The sequence below is a fragment of the Telmatherina bonti genome (genome assembly GCF_933228915.1).
Source record: "Telmatherina bonti genome assembly, chromosome: 10".
In the NCBI taxonomy this organism is placed as follows: domain Eukaryota; kingdom Metazoa; phylum Chordata; class Actinopteri; order Atheriniformes; family Telmatherinidae; genus Telmatherina; species Telmatherina bonti.
In genome coordinates this window covers 15727263-15750032 of record NC_136628.1, presented here as the reverse complement: position 1 = coordinate 15750032, position 22770 = coordinate 15727263, and the positions used below count along the sequence as shown (strand labels likewise).

The window sequence follows — 22770 nt, the reverse complement described above, 5'->3', positions numbered from 1 at the left end:
ATCGGATTCTGCTGCAGTGGGAGCTGTGTACCACAGCCTCATGTGGCTGGAGTGTTCCTGCATGACGAAGGCGTTACTCTGGGATCAACATATCTTGTTCCGTCTGCTGCCGCCTGATCACACCACAGACTGTCCCGGGGTGGATTGATGCCCTGATCCAGGCCTGGGAGGAAATCTCTCTGGAAAACCCTTTCCACAGAGTTTGTTGCCTGTGATTTAGTTTTTACGCTACTGAGTATGGCTCTAAATCCATAACTCATTGAGTCTACGATTTCCATTTCCATTGATCATTATATTATTTTGTTCCCAGCACATCTCACTATGAACTGAATAAAGCTTTCCAACTTCAATATTTCATTCAGCAACATCCAAGATGTGATAGAAGTTATTTTTCCAATCAGTCAGCTGATTATGTTTCTGATAGAAGCCTATAAGGTTCCAACATTGTCATTAAACTTCACAAATCTAAAATTTAAATGGGAAGAAAATATCCATACCGAACTTGCAGAGTGTGGTCGTTATTTATTGCTCAGAATACAAACTCCAGTTCTCTGAGAATATAGTAACAAAACTTTAAAACAATTCTTTGTTACAGCTCAAATTTAATAAAAGTAAACACTTAGATGTCACAGCAAGGTCAGAGAAAGTGTTGACACAATAATTCTTTGTAGTCGTGTTAAGCTACTGGCACTGCTGAACTTTGTATGAGGAACTGATCCCAGTAAGATTAACTATGAAAGAAAATGGTTCCCAAGATATGGTTAAAAAATTGATGATCCAGGATAAAAAAACAAAAAAAAACAAAACAATGTGGGGATGTTACGGAAGAGATAGACATTGGAGAAAATTATATTTACTCTATGAGTCAAAGCAGATGACTTTTTACAAAACAGGAGGAAATGGATGATATATAAACACTGAAACTATATCTTCTTTTTAATTTCAGCTCTGGCTGTTTTGTTTACATGGTAATAAAGAGATTTAAAAAAAAGCGTTCAGCAATCTAAAAAAAACTTTTTTTCTTTTTTTTTTTTAACTCTTTCCATGTTAGTTTGTGTTCTTGAGGGTGCCATAATGTGTTTCATTTCTTGTTATTTGTGACTTTTCAAACAATAAATTGCACGAAAAGCAAAAACATATGTGACAAAAGCAAGAGCAAAGCTATTTTTCTGCTTTATTTATGTTTAAGCAAAAATGAGTCATAAAAATTGTCTATAAAATAGCATATTATGTAACTGGAAAATACATTAACAAAGACAATCTCAATGAAAAACTATTGGTGTTAATAACCTCTGCTACAAGGTGAGAAAAGGATTTTCTATTTAAATAGGTATTTTAAACATCGTAAGTTATATGCATTTTATGTGTTTAACACCTCTCTCAAACAACTGACTCCACTTTCTTTACAGTCTCCTTAAACATGTAGTGACAGTGTTGTTTCAGATCCAGTACATCAACGCTCCAGCAAAGCACAGTCACTGACTGTGAACACCAAGTCCTATGGAGACAAACAGACAGATGTGAATGAGGAGTCAACTTCTCGTACAAACACACCCCGTGTACTGTGATGAGGACACACTGAGCTTAAGACACAGCAAGAGGTCACCAGTTTACCACATAAGCAGGTAGACTGTATTTTCAGTCTGTAAATCGACCTTAATTATAGAGAAGCCCCCTTTTTGGCGCCTCAGTCTGGTCCGGGCTGCAGACTGCAGATCCAGATCAGATCAGGTGAGCAGAACTAAACATCCAGACTGGATGAGACAGTTTTCATAATCTGCATCGTATAACCCGCTTAATCCTGTCAAATCTCTCACTGAGTGACCCGTTAAACTGCAGCTGCTCTGATGTCCTGCTTTTTTCCCCCCATTATGTCAGGCTGCAGGGACTCAGCTTGTCTGAGCAGACAGAAACACAATCTGAGGAAAAATATCAATGAATGAATAAAGCAAGCATCCTTCTTACAGTATGATCAAGATTTTGTTTTTATTACACCTTTATAACTACATTATTTTAGAGCTATATATTGCTTCTATGTAAAACATACTAAATAAAAATATAATTACTAAAATCAATTTTCATATCATGAGGAAATTCATGAAATTCCAAATAAAGTCACAATTAATATTTTTTTTCAGCTCCTCTGGTTTTCACATAACCCTGGATTCTTTAACAAACTAATTTCACTAATAAACAAACAAAAAAACACTTTGGTTCATTTTTTATTTTCAAACTTTATTGTACAGCTGTTGATGGATCAGTTTTACCATATGGACCTTTTTAATTCATTCGTTTTATGTATTTCTTAGTTCAATTCAGGGTTGCAGGGAAGCTGGGATCTATCCCAGCAGTGAACAGACGAGAGGCAGGATACACACTGGACCGGGTGTCGCCATTTCACAGGCAAACATAAACACTGAGATCTGAGCTTTGAAGTTTAAATACTTTTTGTACTGTGGAAAGATGCTTTATGATCCTGAAAACTGGCCTCAGCAACACCAACAATGAACTTCCCATCGAGAGATGAAATGAAAAAAGTGCCTAAAATTTCAATGCACATTTATAGTAGATAAAGAAAGAACCACTGCACCTCCCCTGATCCATATCAACCCTGTCAGAGATTGTTCTTCAGGAATTGTCTTTATATGTTTAATTTGATTCCACCAAGCAAATTGGCAAAGGTTTTACTTGGCAGCGTTGTCTTGTGGCCATTTTTTTTTTTTCTTTCAACCAGCCTGATACCTCGTGTCGAAAAGATCGCAGCCTTTGTTCCGAAAGGGTGCAGAAAAACAAACACAAGTCTGATCCATTGCAGCTTTCCTTTATAATTCTGACTGTGAAACTGCTTGCTTGTTTATGAGATGATAACACTACTTCAGTTCCCCCAATACAGAGATACAAAGGATTATAATAGGATCCCTTCTCACACCTACACTCTCAAAAATAGAGGTACAAGATAAGGACATTTCTGTACCTATAGGTACATTTTAAAGAAATGTTCTCTCAAAAGTACAATACTGGTTTTTAAGAGACCAGAAGCACACCTTCAGAGTACGAAAAAGGGTTCAAAGTGACATAAAGTACAAATTTGTACCATTTTAACCATCAAGGTACCTGCAGCATTGAAAAATGTAACTATTGTTAGCAGCAGTGCTTTAAGTGGGCTGGTACACAGCGGTACGCAGTACCGGCACTTTTAAATTCTATCCTTTTGCGTACCGGGACTATTTATTATTTACAGCGTATAGTGCATACTGGGACTTTTACCATCTTTTCTTCAGCAATCAGTATACCCCCCTACGACTTCACCACATATTACAACTGATATTTGATGATTTTATTTTAAAAAAATTTAAAAAGTCGCCTCGAAAGAAATGTATTGTTAAGACCGGTTTAGATGCACAACACTTGCTGTAGCCCACAGTGTCAGTGTTTTGAGTTTTTGAAGATTATTTCTAGATTAAAGATACAATAATATTGCTAAATGACATGAACCAGGCCTAATGCTGTGAAAAACATAAAAAACATAACTTGATAAGGTAAGGTTGAACTTGATAAGGTACAAAAATAGACCAGAACTGAAGGGTACAGAAATGTCTCTCAAAAGAGTACACCCCCAGTGACAAGCATTTGTACCTTTTTAGGTACAAGCTGGTACCTCTATTTTTGAGTGTGTATGGTTCAACCAGCAAAAGCAAATTCTTCTTTAAAGAAAAAAAATGTGAGATTGGAATGCTAATCACACAGCGTGAAGTCAGAAAATATGATATATATTTTGTTTGTCTATTTATAAGCAACAATGGAAAACGATGGACTGGCAGACAGTTGCTGCAGCGAGCTCAGACAACAACAGTGGTCTGAAGTTAAAGAGGGTGTAAGCAGAGAGTGAGAGTCCAGAAAAAGTAGCTGCTTTGTTAAGGTAAAAGTCTAAATCACACACAGAGAGCAGTCTGAACAATATTACCCTCAGCCTAACTGTGTGTCCTCAGACATCACATTGTGATTGTCTTCATAGGCAGCACAGTGACTGAAGCAGAATCACCAGTTTGGAGACTCCTGTGAAGAGACAGTCCTTTGATGTTTGGTGCTGGCAGCTGACAGAGTCCAGACAAGAGTTTCTGGCTCGGTCTGCACATTCTCACTCCACATCCAATCTTATACAAGCTGAACTCTGCATAGAAGCCAGTAAACATAACCTTTTGTACATCTGCATGTTATATCAGATCCTCAGTGACTTTGGCTTTTATAAACTAATTCATATATCTGGACTTGTTCCTACATTTGATTCAGGAATGCAAAAGACTAATGCATCTCATTTTCGTTCTCATCACTGATTTAGAAAACATGTTAAAAATCATAATTCATCTATTTTGTCAGACTGGCTTTAAAAAAAATCCATGCAATGTCCAGTTAAGAAAATGTTTTGTCTGTCTTTAATTTTATTTCATTTCATTTCATTTCATTTTTGTTTTTATTTTGTTTTCGTAATTGCTGGTGGTTTTGATGCACAATTTTATGTGGATTTTAACTAAAAGGATAATTAACTAATCAACTTTTTTTAAAAGTTTATGATTTATTTATCAGTAAATTTCTGCTGATGCTAAGAAATTGTTTGGTTTATTGGAGAGTCTGTCTGGTTAGAGCCCAGCTCCACTGTCTTGTCCTGTATCTGGATGAAAAGTAGATGTTCTGTTCTGCTAGGAAGTGCTTAGTTTGTCATTTGAACCAATTCTTCAGGTTCATTTAGGAGCGGATTCCCAGAGAACAGAAGGGCTGCCATCAGCAGCTGATGTTCAGTACAAGTTGGAGTTGGAGTCCAGGACTGGAGACAAATTGGACATTATTGGACTTGTGGTAACAATAACAGCAGCAGCAGCCGGGCCAGCATCCAGGAAGGGAAACATAAACTGGAAAGGGGTTAACTTCAGCAGCAACCCAACTTCCCAAAACTCCCATTCTAAAGTTACATTAGGTGAGGAATTAGCAGTGATCTCATTTGTACAGTATTTGTCTTGTCTTACCCCATGACACCTCTCTGACATGATGATGAAAAGCTGTCTCATAGTTGTCCACAGCTTCCTCACTTCTCTGGTGTACGCACAGCGGCGCTTCCTGAGGCCTTCCACCAAGTCCATGTAGGTCCTCATTTTTTGCATCACGCAAGCATTCTGTCATGAGGAGCAATGAGGAGTCACCGCTGATGAGTTACAGCTGCCGAGGTTTGCAGTCAACACTTTTTGGGCACTTAATGAAATACCTTGAAATTAGAAATTTTGACCTAAAATTGCTCTTCTGCTATGTACCAAGACCTCTGTTCTGTTTTTACATTTCTTTTAATTTATTCTATGCTGAAAATGAAAGAAAACAAAGTGATCAAAAATAGTCCCTTGCCTGATAAAGGGTTAAAACACAGCAGAGAAGAGTCCAATAGTCACAGAGTAAATGAGAACTGGTGAAAATCTAACTTCTGCAAACAAACATATCCCACTAAAAGCAATATTTAATAACTTATGAACACGTTAATTCAAAAATAAGTTTTGTGAACTTCAGGTCATACTTACATGGACATCAAGATAAAGCTCTGGCATGTGTGACATGCAGTAGCTCTAAATCAAAAGAAAAACTGAATGAGCTTTTAGGTTAAAAGAAATATCCAGCCAGTAAAGAAATCAGAAGTATCAACACATGAGCTGACTTACTGTTTCAGGGTCCCTCTTCAATACAGCTGCCATCTGGGTGAGCTGTCGTGCCATGTTTAGAACTTTAGTGTAGCATGTTGGTGGGAAGAAAGGGTAGCTGAGTGCCAGCGGCACCAGAGACAGGACCAGCAACATGTGCTTTAAGACCAGCATAACTCTCTGACACCTGCTGTACTGACAGAGCCTCTGTTTGTCTGACCAGCACTCACATGCAGCCACGTATGCAAGAGGACAGGCTTTAACACACCCTCTTGTTTACTCAAAAATAATTATGCATGTATAGAAGAAAGGCAGGCAGAGATGTTTTGTGGAGCATAAGACAGCCCTTATTTTGGCTTCAGGCAGCTGAGGGATATATCTTTTATTTTTAATAGGATTAGTAAGAGTGAAGAGATTTTTTTTTGACTAATGTAAAAGTTGAGATGTCACAAGAAGGGTAAACTCTGCTCTAAGACTTGCTTTTAAATCTACATAACATGTTAGAAAATACAGCTTTAAGCTCCATCTGGGAGTAAAAAGATTTGTTACACATGATGGACCAGATAAAAAATGTGTAATTTCACTCATGCAGCTCTAAATGGTGAAACTATTCTGATTTACTCTTTTCCCTTTGATTATCGTAGAAGTGTTTACAACAAGGACTAATAGTGGAGCAAAAAATAATATTTTCTCATCATCATTTCTGAAACTGCAAAGCAATAATAATTAAAGGAACGAAGTAAATATGAAAAGGTTCAACTTTGTGCTTTATCGTTTGGCCTCTGCTGCAAAGTAGCACACACAGAATGATATGAATAAATCAGCAACCATAAAGTCAATCTGAATACTTTTGGATGCATTATAAAGGAAACACGTGCAACATCTCTTAAAGTGTAAATATCAGTGTATGTGATACTGTGATAAATAAAGATGACACGTAGCACAAATAAAAAAAAGGGGGAAACAGAATAAATGTGGATCATAATACTTTGGAATAATACAGAACTAGCTCTGAACTTCTATGAAAAAAATATGATATAACATATACTTTTCTTTTTGTTGTAGGACTCAGAATGTATTTGAGAAATAAAATAGGTAAATTTAAAGTAGAATCTTTCCAAACACAACTTGTTTGTAATGCAGTGTGTCATATGAACAAAACTCATCAAACTGGGTTCAGATAGTTGTTATGGACTGAACCAGCATTGCAGTGGTGGTGCAGCATTGTTTCAGTGTTTTCTTCCAAAACTAAAATCCACTTTTATTACAATTGAAGTGTATGCAATAGCTCTAAAATCCCCCTGAAAGAGAGGTGATGAACTGCCCACAGTCTAATTAAACTGAATAAAACTAAATTACATTGGTTTAAACAACAGAACATCTATTAACATGTGAAAAAAAACATGTCTGCTCTTGCAAAACCTCTCATACTCGCTGCTCTCACATGTTTTCTCTCTTCACCACACTAGGTGGGGCTAATTTCCAAGACTTCTCTCCTCAACCCAGATGTTTTCTTTTTTTTTTTTTTTTGTTTTGCATCATGCTGAAAGTCACCGCTCCTTAAATGAAAATGGATTCTATTCCAAACAAGACTTAACAAGACTGATTTTCTTCACATTGCTCAAGAAATACTTTCACGTAGAAAAACTAGGACAGAGCTGACACACGCAGAGGCTCCCTGCATGTAAAGCAGCTTTGGTTCATCTCTGTCCAGGTGTGATACGACACCGTCATCGCTCACTTCGACTAAAAGACAAGCAGACCTCCTGATGCTGCCAACTGCCCAGTCAGGGACTGGCCTGGTTCTGAGTGATGCTCGTCACTTTTTATTGAGTACTGAGATCCTTTGCTGCATGAAGATGGATGGCCCGCACAGAGACTGTCTTGGCATGAAGGAGTAGCACAAAGGGGAAAAATATGAGCAGTGTGCACTGTAAGCATATCCGTCACACACCCCGCTCCAGTCCGACCACTCAGCTATTCTCCTCTTGACCTTGGCCTGCACAATTAACAGGGGACACAGGTGACTGCAGTCCTTATAATAGATGGGTGTGTTCTACACTTCGAAGTTAATGGCTGCACAAGTTGATATATGATGAGAGAAAGGACTGAAGAGTTTTGGGCCCTAAAAGGCAGCAAATTCCACTGCAGCGGGCACGTTTTCTGGTGTACAGCACTGCAAATGAGTTATAGAGACGAGAAACACAATTTGAAAGGACTTCTTTACGTGGCAGTTGTCAAGGGAACGGCTGACTCCTGCTGTCTTTTATCTGTATAGTGCTTCAAATTCAAGTAGTTTGACGAAACTCATGATTCACCCTTTTTAAGCCGAAGAGTAAGTAACTCCCAATGAGTGGTTAAGGACAGAGTGTGTTTAAAAAAAAAAAGAGAAGCTGACAGTGACAATGACTAAACTGAAGACACAAACACCCTAAAAGATGCAAATACACAAACACAAATGGAAGATCAGTGTCATGTAACTGGGTAAAGACATGTTTCAGGCGTACAAAACCGAACAGTTTTCCTGTAAGCATATAATTATTATTTATTCTATAACTTTAAGGTTATATTCAAGTGTTCATAAAGCCCTGTGATGGAGTGGCGACCTGTCCAGGGTGTACCCTGCCTCTCACACTGCTGGGATGGCTCCAACTTTCCTGTGACCTGTAACTGGACTGAGCGGTTCAGAAAATAAATTGATGGTTCATAAAGCAATCCAAAATGCTTCCCACATTACGCTGGATGAAGTGCTACAATAACCCACATGACTCTTAAAAGACACAGGAGACTCTTAAGCTCTTTAAAACAGAGGTAAAAACCCAAAGGACTGGATTTTGCTTTTGCCTCATTGGGGCACCAGAGTAAAAGATTTTTTTGTTGTTGTTTTAGTCTGACAAGTTATGTTCACAAGTGTCACCTCAATGTGAGCTGTAGGAGGCGCTGTTCTAAAGCAACCCATTTGGTGGCAGTTTTGGATGAAATTAACTTAAATTTTAAAACGTTTCTCAATCGAAAGTCATAAATATGACGTCATTTTGGGGAAAATTAGTCTTATCTGACTCTAAAAGGTCAGAGACAATCACAATGCTTGTGAGCTGAAGGAGAAACTCCATAGAGGCTAAAAAAAAGTGTCTGTGATCATTCTGGATTGTTATGTTCCAGGAAAAACACATGGCATAGTGTGCGTTTCACCCCTGTGGGAAATACACTGGGGACTCTGTGTTACATGCAAGCCAGCAATACGGAAGCTTCAGCCCCACAAATCCAGCAGATCTGACGGGCAGCTTATGGGACGTGCCTCCCCAGACGCACGGCTGTGGTGGCCAGCCCGTCACACAGGCGGCGACGTGGAGGTCAGACGCGCATCGGCGCAGCGCAACTCGCCTCCTAAACCACCGCTTCTGCTGCCTCTCGTCCTTCACAGACTATACGTGCGGGATTTCGCATTGCACGCCGTCTCCGCCTCCCGCAAGTAACGTCTCCCCCCCGCACGGTGTCGTTTATTTCGGGTGGCAAGTGTCCCGACTGCGTCGTCCGTCCGATCCGCACCGGACCGGACAGGTGGTTCAACATCTCTGCAGCAAAACCAGACTGGAAATGGTGCCATGCTTAACTAAGCGGCAGTTTTCAGAAGGTAGGTGCCCGCAGCTGCCCTGCATGGAGGGATGCAGGGAGGAGAGAGAGGAGGAGGAGATGGGGGTTACTTTCTATGCAGCGCATGTTCCCCCCTTTTTTCATCAGATAAGGGGCTCCGAGCGCAGTGTCCTCTGCGGGGAGCTGAGCACTGCGCCTTCCCACACTAGTTTGTGAATATTTCATTTAACCCCAGAGGGTGTTGAGACGTGCTGGGATGACCTTATCACGCAGTTTTGAAAATGACAATTACTACTCACCTCACGACTAAATGTGCAGACTTTACCTGTCAAGCCCAATAATGAAGCTCAACTTAGTCATTCACTGACAACCTGCCACTCACTCTTCACTAAAGCTCAAACATTTGTATTTAGATGTTTTATGATTCTACTGACTCCAAATCATCTTGTGATTTATGATAATATACTATAAAAGAAACCCAAATGTTTACCTACAGGCTCCCAGGAGGCAGCGGCGCCTTTTTCTTGCATTGGTACAAAATGTGTGAAGGCAGTCCAAAGGATTTTCATTTACAGCAAATAACCACCATCCAACTGTAAATCCTAAAGCTTCTAGTTGTGCGTCGTTGATCGGCGGGAAAAGGGAGCCTACGATTAATCAGACATACCCTGTAGACAGGGTTCCTGTGGGATGTGCCTCTGATTAAATATGAAAGTTAAATAATTGATAGATAGCAGACAAAGGAGGCGATGGAGGAGGAGAGAAAGAAGGGAAGCTGCTGATGTTTAGTCAAGCTGACTTCTGTGTAAGTTTCATATCTTTTAGTGGAGATTCACATTCTGTATCGGAGAAGTTCTGCCTTTTAGCTTTTTCATTCTCCGCATCCCGTTTTCCCCTGAATCTGCTGGTGATGTCGTGTTTCTCTGCCTCTTCTCACAGGTTAAACTCTTAGTCACCAGAGGGTCAGAGCCACAAGCACATCACCAACCGCCCTCCTCCTCATCATCAACCTCCTCCTCCTCCTCCTGGTTGGAAAGAGTCGATCATCTGCCTGCATTTATCTGAGCAGCACTGAAGAGAGAACAAGCAGTGTTTCTGAGTGTGAGAAAGTGTGTGAGTGTGTCTGCACATCAGTGGCTTTGGACCTCATTCCCCCTCCAGCCCTTTTTTTTATTCGGTTTGTGCGTGTGCAGTGATGTGTGGTTTTGTCAAGGTGGAGAGTTAAGAGGAAGACGGGACCTCTTTAAGTCAGCAAAAACAGAATCCAGCACTATAGAGAGAGCGAGAGTGTGTGCATGTGTGTGCGTGTGTGTGTGAGAGTTAAGTTATTGACCAGGCTATGAAGGAGAGCTTTTTTATTCTGGGTTGAGGTGAGCAGAACAGGAAGATCTGTAAGAGGAGCAGTCATGGGGCTCGGACAGTCCAGCAAGACTCCTGTGACAGGCGACACAGACGAAGGTGAGTTGTGTGGGGTTTTTTTTTTTTTTGTTGTTGTTTTTTTGCATAAAGTGACTTTATGATCGGTCACTTAGCAGAAATTAGCATCTTTTCTGCCGACTGAGCCAAGTGTTATTTCTACCTGACAAGATTAAAAGCACTTCCAGTTAATGGTTGTAAAGCTGATTAGGTCTGAAAGCAGCCTTCCTCAGCAGCGCCGAGGAGGAAAACCCCTTTGATGCACACAATCACAGAATGAACAAACTCAAAGATTGCAAAGATGCATGCAGTTGGGAATCAAAAAGTTAGTTTTCTGAGCCTCAGATTTACTCACTAATACACACATATTTACCAATGTTCTTAAATATCTAAGTCATCTTCTTCATATATCTTGTCATTGATTGCCTGACTTGTGCCAGCCTCCTATATTATACATCTTTGTCAGACTGAAAGTAACCAAGGTCAGCATCAAAAGAGGTTTGATTGGAAAGGCTCTACATCTGAATTAATTTTCCTTCTGCGTGTCTTGGCTAGATAATACATTGTGATTTTATTGATCCCTGAAATGAATTCTATTCTGGCTGCAACCCAAAGACTTCAAATAAGTCAGTAATACACGAGTCAGTGATTTAGTCACCAGCAAAGTGGCTTTCCCAGTTTTTGTTTTTTTTTTCATTTAATGTACCATGTCATACCACACCGTCTGATGTATTTCTTTCTTGTTTTGAAGTTGCACATCAGAGCCCAGACTGCACAATTACAATTATAAATGTGTTTACTTTGTTTGTTCAACCCTGAATCTTAGTTTTCTGCATGACACATATATTTATTTCTCTTATTTTATTTTGTCTCTTTTTGTAAAATTTTTACTGTCGTCAACTTCATTCAAAGCATTAGTCATTGTTCATGGTTGACCATGCTGCTTAGTCATCTGGTATGCCGTTCTGGAAATGTCGCTCAGAGCTCCTCTGAACTAAGAGTTGATGCAACAGTGCACCTTCGCTGACTTCTTCTCTCAGAAAAAAAAGTGTGGGCGGATTCAGAAAGGTGACATTTGAATTAAGTAATAAAGTAAACTTCCTGCTGATGAAACTCGGAGTCAGACGTCAGAAAGCAGAGGCGGAGAAGAGGATTCTCCTTTTTGGAGGTCAGATAGGGGGAGGATGAGGAGGAGTAAGGCAACTTGGTGAAAATGTAAACAGGGACAAAGTTAAGTTATATGGAGGGATTTCGGCTGTCCTTAAAACACACACAAAAGCTCCTAAACAACGTTGACCTGCTTGTCTCCGAACTAAAGCATCTGTTGACAAGTGTCAGCTGTCTGCATGTTGAGTATCCATATTAACTCCCATCATGAAGTCACTCCTCTGAGTAGCAATAAAAATGCAAATTGAATTTTCACTGTCACTGCAAAGTGATCCGGGCAACATGGCTTTCTTTTTTTTTTTTTTTTTATTTGTTAATTCTGCCGTTAAGCTTTGTGTGCTTGTGCTGCATCAGTACATGCCGACGTTTCAAAAACAGGTTATTGATGTAAAGCTCATAAATTCATAACGTGGTTGAAATAAAGAAATTTGGGTCGTTTACTAAACTAATCTTGTTCATCGGATTTTTTAAAAATACGAGACATTTTTATAAATATTACATATTATATCTGTTGAGAGAAAAACTAAATTTAAATGGCGATGGCAGTAAAACACAAACACAATAAATTGTTTAATACGTCAAAAGTAGCTAAATTGATCAAAAGTCAAATGTTGTGAAAGGAAAAATGACACATGAGTGTTTTTCTACAACCAGTCAGCCGATGTACACCGAGGTGTGTGCCTGAAGGTGAACTCTGTCATGACATGTCTGTCCCCCCAGAGACGAGTGTTTGCACATCGTGTGTCTTTGCATGTGTTGCCTTATGCAACCAACAGACCCTGTTTACTGCTAACTAGATTCTGTGCACAATGCAACCTGCGCGCGGACCCCCAGGTTCTGTTACGGTTGCCTGAGCAACCGCTTAAATGCTGATGTTCCATCACTGTAGGACCATCAGCTGAGTTACAGGTGTCCATGTCAGAGGAATGAGGAGGTATCAGTGGGACCAGAAAGGACAATGAGATGTTACGTTCAAGATGAGTGATGAAACAGATGAGATTGTTCCGTCATACTCCGTCTTTACAGCATATGGTTTCCAAAACGGCGAAGGAGTTTGATTCTGTCTCTGCTGTCAGACACTTCCATCTGTGCAAAATGATAGCGTTATTTAAGTCTTTTTTTTTTTTAGTTCAGTTGATCCATAACACCATCTGTTGTTTTATACCTGCTCATTCTAATGCAGGGGTAGCAGGAAGGGGTGGCCGGAGCTTCTCCCTGCTGCGGCTAAGGCAGGACACACCTTGGAAACATCGTTGCAGCACAAAGAGACAGACAACTACTTGCACTCACATTCATTCCTAGGGAGAATTAAGTGACATCAATTAACCTAACAAACATGTTTTTGGACTGTGCAAAGAAGCAGAAGTATCCAGAGAGAAGCCACTCACAAACAGGGAGGATATGCACACAGAAAGCGCCCCAGCAGAAGATTAAAGCGTGCACTGTATTGCAATGATGTGGCGATGCCATGTGCGATGTGCGGATTTAACTGTCCAAAGACAAAAAAAAAAAGTTAATTATGATTCTATTTTTTACTGTCTTTTTTATATTTGTTTGTCTTCAAATGATAACTTTAGGAAGATTTATTTTTTTACTTTATTGTTGCTTTCTTTATTTTACAGTACAATGGAGGATGACATAATTGAAGTAAAGAAATTTGGGTGAGGGGGAATACCAACAATGTTCTAAAAGATTTAAGGAATTTTAAAATAATTACTTATTTACAAGATTTGTGAGATGACAGTATGACATTAAAAAGAGGACAAAATAGATATTTTTTTTTAAATTAAATGAAGTAGTAGCAGATGTGGGTACATGTCAGAGGCATTGTATTTAGGCTGAATCCGCCAATGTGCGCTCACTATTTCAGTTCCATTGCTGGATGACACCTGAAACTACCTGCAATGAGGTAAAAAGGCTGAGTATGTTAAAAAAAAAAAATTTATATATCAGATGCATTATAAAAAGTAAATATTTGCATCTCAGCTGGTTTTCTAAAACAGATCAGCGATGCAGATAACTGCAAGGGGGGTGACATGCTCCTTCACAAGTCTGAACAAAAGCACTTTATTTTGAGTAAATCCAATATGCTTACTGGCATGAATTCTCACTGGAGCACCAGATGTGCTTTAATCCACTGCTGAGAAGTCTCATCCAGATGTACTGTTAACTCTGGTTTCAGTACTGCCTGCTAAATCTGGATAGCTCGTCTATTTTAAGAACTGAACAGTCTGCTTTCAAGAATCGAACTACGTATTTGTGACTGTGGCAGTATGGATGTCCATGCATACTCCATCATCATTTAGCTGAAAAAGTATGATTTTTTTTTTTCTTAGATTAATTAGTTCAGTTTGATAGTTCAGTCTAAACTGATTGAATCTAATCTGATTAACTTGTGTCAGTCAAATTCAGATTGAACCAGCAGATGAGGTCCACAGTCACATGATGTCCTCAGCTGGTTTAAACCACAGGAAGGCTGTCAATGTGTCAATTCCACTAATGTGCAGATGTCGATCATTACAAGCTATTACTCATGTGCCAATCATTTAAAACACCACGTTAAAGTAAAATAAGACTTTCCTCCCTCTCCTCTGTCTGCTGACTCGGAAACCTCAATCAGGACAGAATCATAAAGCAGTTCTGCAGTGAAATGACAGAAAAAAAGATCTGGTCCTTTGTATATACTGAGTTTACACAGTGGCATCTCTAAATCTTTGCACACATGTGTGTGTGTGATGTGTGGGTTCAAGAACTGGCCTCAAATGGACCTCATCAGCGCAGGTTGTGTAAACACTCCAGCACAGATAGTGTGAGACAAGGAAGTGCCAGTAATACGTGACTAACAGAGCATAACATTAACTGTCACATCCAATAGATCCAGTGGATGCAGGCAGAAGGTGTGTGTGTGTGTGTGTGTGTGTGTGTGTGTGTGCCATTCTGCTGCAGTAGAGGCAGGTAATGTTTTAAGTCAGCACTATATGTGCAATAAATGTGTGTTTTCGATAATGTTTTGGGCTGCCGTTGTTAATGTTTGTGTGGCATCATCTGAGTGTGTGTGTGTGTGTGTGTGTGTGTGTGTGTGTGTCTTCAAATGAGTACAAAGAGTGGGCAGCAGCTGTTTCATCCTCGGGGAAACGGTGGAGAGGGAAAAACCGTCTGTCCTCGTTGTCATGACAGCGAGAAACAAACAGCCCCATCCGGTTCCAATTGGCGATAAATGTTGCTGATAGATGGAGGAGAGTGAGATAGGGAGTGATGATGATAGGGTGTGTGTGTGTGTTTGCGTGTGTGTGAAAGAGAGAGACATGATAACAATGTAAAGTAAAAGCTGGAAGGCTCCTACAAGGATAGCTTTTGACATCTATGAAGAATCATGCAGCGGTCATACATGACGTCTTTGTGCTGAAGGTTATTCATGTCTCTACCGCATAATGTCAGCGACTTCTTGTTGCCCCGGAGACCTTCAACTACATCAGCTCTAGTGGAGTATTGTTGAATGGGCTATCAGCGAGCCTTAATGAACCGTCTATAACTTAACTTTCAACTCTTTCCATTAATAATGCTTCAGTGACCCAGTTTCCTTTCTAAAGCCGTGCATGTGTAAACAGACTTTTACACTGGGAAGGTCTGCTTTGACCTGTTATTGTAGCAAACACTGTTTCTTGTTCAGAGGTAAATTCAGATTTGTTTTTATGATGCTGAAAAAAAGCTAAAGTTGCCATTTTAAAGATGTTCAGAATGAGTGTTTATGTTTTAAAAGTGAAATAATGTCAATTCTTATGTAAGTTAGCCTTTCCCGCTGCTCAACAAGCCCAGTATTCATCGTAAAATACCTGGTGTTTTTATTGAATTATTCTTCTTAAACATGTAGAATGTGATTTGGCACTGTGCTGCTGAAATCAGCTTGACCTACCTTGTAAGACATCCTCTGAATGGCAGCACATGTTGTTATACAGATTGGCTGCATAGATGTCAACGTTTTGTTGTGTACTGATGTCAAGCTGGATGGTCCCTTTTCTCTTGGATGCAATGTCTATAATTTCCACTCAGAATGTAAAATTTTAATCTCTCAGACCTCAGGATGGTTTTCCACTTCACTCCAGTGCATCTTTAATGAGCTTTGGCTCAGTGGAAAAAAAAAACGAAACTATTTCTGGCTTTTCTATGTGTTTCTTTGCGTTTTTCATGGTTTAACTTGCATATGTGGATGCGGCAGTGGACTGTGTTCACTGATTGTGCTCAGATTGTGTTCCTGAGCTCATGCAGCGAGTCATAACACAGAATCAGAGCTGCAACGTTTTTTGGACACAGTTTCACATGAGAGCCTCAGGTTTATAGAAATTCAGTGCCAGTTTTCAGCCCTGTTCTTTATACAGAGATTCTCTGCTTGTATTAAAATGAATTTATCATGGCTTATTGAATCCATAAACGATTAATTCATTATTTTAAAGAAAACTCTTAATACCTATTTGCAACAAATACGTATTAGGAACCTCTTCCCATTTTCTACTATGTTTATGGAAACACAATCCCAAAGAGATGCTACATAATAGCCAGGCATGTCACTTACTCACCGCAAACTAGTCTGATTCAGTGTGACTGCTGTGTATTTATGTATATTTGTTCATTCTTTCATTCATTTATACATAGCATTGCGCAATTTTCTTAGTCAAATGGGGGACTAGCATTGAATTCACAATTCACATATGGAAAAATTATAAGGAGAAAAAAGAAATAAAAATAAGATTAAATGATGCCTTTATGCTGCAATTTTCAGATCTCAGCATTGTATTTTTTATTTACATTAAAGACAACTTGACAAGTTTTCAGACCAAGTATCAGTACCATTAACAACCAATTATATATGAGAATAAGAACAATATGCTGTAAATAATATTATAATATTCAAGATTTTAAATTCTGTTTCCAGTTCTGTGTAGATTTTAATTGTCTTTTTTTCTTCTTTTTCACCTTGCAGTCAACTTTGACCATTTCCAGATCTTGAGAGCAATAGGAAAAGGAAGTTTTGGAAAGGTAAGTTAAAAATTTCTCAGTCTGAAGACGGCTGAAGCCATCTGCAATGATACAGTAAAATGTGCACCTAATAATTCAAGTCAGTTCAATTCAGCTTTATTTGTATAGCTCCACTTCACAACAATGTTGTCACAGAGCACTTTGCATACACATCATTTCAAGCCAATTCATACATATCCTATAATAGAACCAACTGATTGCATCGAATCATGACTTCGATCCAATCCCCCATCCTGAGCATGCACAAGGCGACAGTGGGAAGGAAAAGACTTCCTTTTAACAGGAAGAAAACCTCCAGCAGAACCCGGCTCAGGGAGGGCAGCCATCTGCCTCGACTGGTTGGGGTGGAGAGGACGGGAAAGACAGATCAACATGTATAACTGCACTTATTCAGGAAGACCTGCGGAAAAAAGAAAAATATGTTAAAGATGGCAACACTGTCATAAATTTATACGTTAATACATTAGAGAAATGGAGTGGGGTACATCTCAGTGCATCAGGTGACGTCCCCATTGTTACATACGTAATGGTTGGCTAGACTACCCATAACTATAAGAGCATAAAAGCATAACCTGGACGGTTGGGTCCCGTACATCCAGACTCCAACTCAGAAGATGCTCATCCCTATTGCAACATAACTAATGGATGTCTAGACTATAACTAACTCTAAGAGCATATGACTGATATTAAATTAATTGCATATGACCGGTTATGGAATAATATCTGACACAGATATTTTTGTTAAGAATGTTTACATGTGCTTAGGATTTGCAGCGACATATGGATATCTTAAAAGTGACACACAATCAAAACCCTCCAAGGGGGCTTTTTAATAAAGTCTTTCATATTTTCACTCTTCATGTTTATTCTTATTTATTTTTTTACAAACACATCAAAAGCTTTTTTGGCCCAAATATGCAGTTAGACGTAAAAAATATTTATTTTCCAAAGCTGAAATGAGCAAAATGTGACACTAATAGTAGTAGCAACTTGTTCCCATTGACCAGATGTTTGAGACCTACATGATCTCTTTGGCTTTCTTACAGAGAGTGTGGCTGATGGCATTAAGAGTGTGTTAATAAACAAAAACAAACGAAAATAAAACATAAAGTGTTTAAAATGACAAATGTAGAAAGATTTTTTTTTTCTATCTTACAAATATTCCAGACCATTTATTATCATCGTATTTATTTGTTTTGATATTGGGGTGTAAATTACATAATTTAGCTGCATCATGAGTCATGTGTGCAAACTGTTAATAAGCCTTATTAGAGACATATTTTCAGAGTGTTAGAGATGACTGCAGCTGCTTTTAACGCTTTGATATGTGCACAGCTGCTCTGATGTTGTTGGAAAAAAATTCAGATTCTGCCAAAATGCTCTGAACTTACAGAAAGCCTCAGATGTTTTTTTCCAGTCTGAGGTTTGTGATTGTTTGTGATTATGTTTGTGATTGTGGAGCCAAGACAGCCAAACACAATAGTTAGCTTTTACTTTGCTTTACTTGTTTTGTTGTGTCTCAGCTCCACATTCAGTCACATCAAGCTCTTTGTTTGCTCTCGTTTCCATTTCCTTTTATATTCAAACGCTGACACATAAATCTGGTGTCTAGAAGATTTTCTAGAGGATGAATCGTTTGAAAACCATTTGCACTTATCTGCCTTGGTGGATGCATACAGCTTTAGTTTTAAATTTATACTGTTCTATACATTGCACCTGACCCCTACGGTTCCTCCCGCAGATGGTGAGCCCACGGGAGGTGGGGCCCATGTAACCCTTTCGGGCTGAGCCCGACCGGGCCCCATGGGCTCCCTGAGCCGTCACCTTATCGTGGTGGAGGGGTTTGTGCGTCCCGAAGATCCTAGCAGCTATGTTGTCGGGGGCTTTATGCCCCTGGTAGGGTCACCCATGGCAAACAGGTGTCTAGGGGAGGGACCAGACCAAGCACGGCTCATAGACCCCTATGATGACGACCAACCTGGGCATGAATGTTCCCTTGCCCGGACGCGGGTTACCGAGACCCCCCTCTGGAGCCAGGCCTGGAGGCGGGGTACGAGAGCGAGCGTCTGGTGGCCGGGCCTTCGCCCATGGGGCCCGGTCGGGCTCAGCCCGAAAGGGTTACATGGGCCCCACCTCCCGTGGGCTCACCATCTGCGGGAGGAGCCGTAGGGGTCGGGTGCAATGTGAGCTGGGCGGCAGCAAGGGGCGGGGACCCTGGCGGTCCGATCCCCGGCTGCAGAAGCTGGCTCTAGGGACGTGGAACGTCACCTCTCTGGTGGGGAAGGAGCCTGAGCTTGTGCGCGAGGTTGAGCGGTTCCGACTAGATATAGTTGGACTCACCTCGACGCATGGCTTGGGCTCTGGAACCAGTACCCTCGAGAGGGGCTGGACCTTCTTCCACTCTGGAGTTGCTCATGGTGAGAGGCGCTGAGCAGGTGTGGGCATTCTCATCAGCCCCCAGCTTGGTGCCTGCACGTTGGGGTTTACCCCGGTGGATGAAAGGGTAGTTTCCCTCCGCCTCCGGGTGGGGGGACGGGTCCTGACTGTTGTCTGTGCTTATGCACCGAACAGCAGTTCAGAGTACCCACCCTTTCTGGGGTCCTTGGAGGGAGTGCTGGAGGGTGCTCCTTCTGGGGACTCCATTGTTCTGCTGGGGGACTTCAATGCTCACGTGGGCATTGACAGTGAGACCTGGAGGGGAGTGATTGGGAGGCATGGTCCCCCCCCCCTCTGAACCCAAATGGTGTTTTGTTATTGGACTTCTGTGCTCTTCATGGATTGTCTATAACGAACACCATGTTCCAGCATAAGAGCGTCCATATGTACACCTGGCATCAGGATTCCCTGGGCCGCAGTTCAATGATCGACTTTGTAGTCGTATCGTCGGACCTGCGGCCACATGCCTTGGACACTCGGGTGAAGAGGGGGGCGGAGCTGTCAACTGATCACCACCTGGTGGTGAGTTGGCTCAGATGGTGGGGGAGGAAGCCGGTCAGAGCTGGCAGGCCCAAACGTGTTGTGAGGGTCTGCTGGGAACGTCTGGCTGAGTCCCCTGTCAGAGCGAGCTTCAACTCCCACCTTCAGCAGAGCTTCGAACATGTCCCGGGTGAGGCGGGGGACATTGAGTCCGAATGGGCTGTGTTCCGTGCCTCTATTGCTGAGGCGGCCAGCCGGAGCTGTGGCTGCAAGGTCGTTGGTGCCTGTCGTGGCGGTAATCCCAGGACTCGTTGGTGGACACCAGCAGTGAGGGATGCCGTCAAGCTGAAGAAGGAGTCCTATCGGGCCTTCTTGGCCTGTGGGACTCTGGAGGCAGCTGATGGGTACCGACGGGCTAAGCAGCATGCGGCTTCGGCCGTTGCCGAGGCAAAAACTCGGGCATGGGAGGAGTTCGGCGAGGCCATGGAGAAAGACTTCCGGACGGCTTCGAGGAGATTCTGGTCCACCATCCGGCGGCTCAGGGGGGGGAAGCAGTGCTCCATCAATACTGTGTACAGTGGAGATGGGGAGCTGCTGACCTCAGCTCAGGACGTTGTGGGTCGGTGGAGGGAATACTTCGAAGACCTCCTCAATCCTACCAACACGTCTTCCCATGAGGGAGCAGAGCTGGTGGACTCAGGGGTGGACTCTCCTATCTCTGGGGCTGAAGTCGCTGAGGTGGTCAAAAAGCTCCTTGGCGGCAAGGCCCCGGGGGCGGATGAGATCCGCCCGGAGTTCCTTAAGGCTCTGGATGCTATGGGGCTGTCCTTGCTGACACGCCTCTGCAGCATCGCGTGGACATCGGGGGCAGTACCGCTGGATTGGCAGACTGGGGTGGTGGTCCCCCTTTTTAAGAAGGGGGACCGGAGGGTGTGTTCCAATTACAGGGGAATCACACTCCTCAGCCTCCCTGGTAAGGTCTATTCAGGGGTCCTGGAGAGGAGGGTCCGCTGGATAGTCGAATCCCGGATTGAGGAGGAGCAGTGTGGTTTTCGTCCTGGTCGCGGAACAGTGGACCAGCTCTATACCCTCTCTGGGGTCCTGGGGGGGGCATGGGAGTTTGCCCAACCAGTCTACATGTGCTTTGTGGACCTGGAGAAGGCATTCGACCATGTCCCCCGGGGGCTCCTGTGGGGGGTACTCCGGGAGTATGGGGTACCGGACCCCCTTGTACGAGCTGTCCGGTCCCTGTACGACAGGTGTCAGAGCTTGGTCCGCATTGCCGGTAGTAAGTCGTAGTGAGGGGATCCGACTTGGTGGCCTCAGGATTGGGTCCCTGCTTTTTGCGGATGACGTGGTCCTGTTGGCTTCATCTGGTCGTGATCTCCAGCTCTCGCTTGAGCGATTCGCGGCCGAGTGTGAAGCGGCTGGGATGAGAATCAGCACCTCAAAATCTGAGACCATGGTCCTCAGCCGGAATAGGGTGGATTGCCCTCTCCGGGTCGGAAGTCAGGTCCTGCCTCAAGTGGAGGAGTTTAAATATCTCGGGGTCTTGTTCACGAGTGAGGGAAGGATGGAGCGTGAGATCAACAGACGGATCGGTGCGGCGTCTGCAGTAATGCGGGCTCTGCGCCGGTCTGTCGTGGTGAAGAAGGAGCTGAGCCAGAAGGCGAAGCTCTCGATTTATCAGTCGATCTACGTTCCTACCCTCACCTATGGTCATGAGCTGTGGGTCGTGACCGAAAGAACGAGATCTCGTATACAGGCGGCTGAAATGAGTTTCCTCCGCAGGGTGGCCGGGCTCTCCCTTAGAGATAGGGTAAGGAGCTCGGTCATCCGGGAGGGGCTCAGAGTAGAGCCGCTGCTCCTTCGCATCGAGAGGAACCAGTTGAGGTGGCTCGGGCATCTGGTCAGGATGCCTCCTGGACGCCTCCCTGGTGAGGTGTTCCAGGCACGTCCCTCGGGGAGGAGACCCCGGGGAGGAGACCCCGGGGAAGACCCAGGACACGCTGGAGGGATTACATCTCTCGGCTGGCCTGGGAACGCCTCGGGATCCCCCCCGCAGAGTTGGCAAATGTGGCTGGGGAGAGGGAAGTCTGGGCTTCCCTGCTTAGGCTGCTGCCCCCGCGACCCGACCCTGGATAAGCGGCAGAAGATGGATGGATGGATGGATGTTCTATACATCCCATCCATGGTTACATATGGCAGTGCATGTTGTCACATAAAAATAGGACACCCTCTCTATGGTTGAGAAATATTGTCATAAACGGTCTGCTGGAGCTTTACCCTATAATTTGCTTGCATCACAGAAACAAACCTAAGGTGATAGCAATCATGTTCCCTCCAGTTGTCAAGCCATGTATGGCACAGTAATTCAAAATCTGCACTCAGTGTTGTCAGCTCATATAAGGAACATGCATACACCCTCATACACATTTGTGCACAACACAGACCTACACAGCATCAACATGCTGTCCTACAACAGATAAGCGGTCTAATCACAGTAGATGGCAAGCTGCTCAATGCGAGAAGCAATGTGATCAGGGTTTGGCTGATTAATTGTGCCAGCTGGTCCACAGATCACTCTCTTTAGATAGCAGTAATCAATGCTTTATTGATGCCTGCAGCTCAGACAAGAAAACTAAGAATAAATAGGGCATATTTGAACTTTGCATTTGAAAATACGCATGTCAACATGTCATACTCATGTAGCTATCTGTTAGATATGTAACAATGACAACAAGCTGGACTATGAGACATATGCAGTCATGCTGACAGCAAACATGTTGTTTTCAATTACAATAACTTGTGCATGCTGAAACATCTTGAGAGGACTCAGTTCACAATCACAGAGATGTAGGACAAATCCTTTCTTTACAAAGTTTCATCCCAAACTTCTTAGTTGCTCGACATTTCTTCTGATTGCATAGATGTTACAAATCCTCCACGTGTCTCGTGCAATAAA

General features: G+C 42.3%; 2 protein-coding genes across 2 annotated transcripts in view; one reads left to right on the top strand and one right to left on the bottom strand.

Annotated features, from left to right (window-relative positions):
• Positions 1 to 1385: 1385 nt before the first annotated feature.
• cytl1 (cytokine like 1) lies at positions 1386 to 5852 on the bottom strand (the record flags this gene model as incomplete). Its single annotated transcript, XM_079247947.1, has 4 exons — positions 1386 to 1498; positions 5022 to 5168; positions 5562 to 5606; positions 5700 to 5852. 4 exons carry the CDS (start codon positions 5850 to 5852, stop codon positions 1454 to 1456), a joined length of 390 nt encoding a protein of 129 aa, XP_079104073.1. The 3' UTR covers positions 1386 to 1453.
• Positions 5853 to 10678: 4826 nt separating this feature from the next.
• The window catches only part of stk32a (serine/threonine kinase 32A), a gene marked incomplete at both ends in the record, with an annotated part of 70500 nt that continues 58408 nt past the window's right edge, over positions 10679 to 22770 (top strand). The window contains 2 exons of the mRNA XM_079247578.1: positions 10679 to 10730; positions 16834 to 16889. Of these exons, the coding sequence (XP_079103704.1) occupies positions 10679 to 10730; positions 16834 to 16889 (108 nt within the window). The remainder of the gene's footprint in view (positions 10731 to 16833; positions 16890 to 22770) is intronic.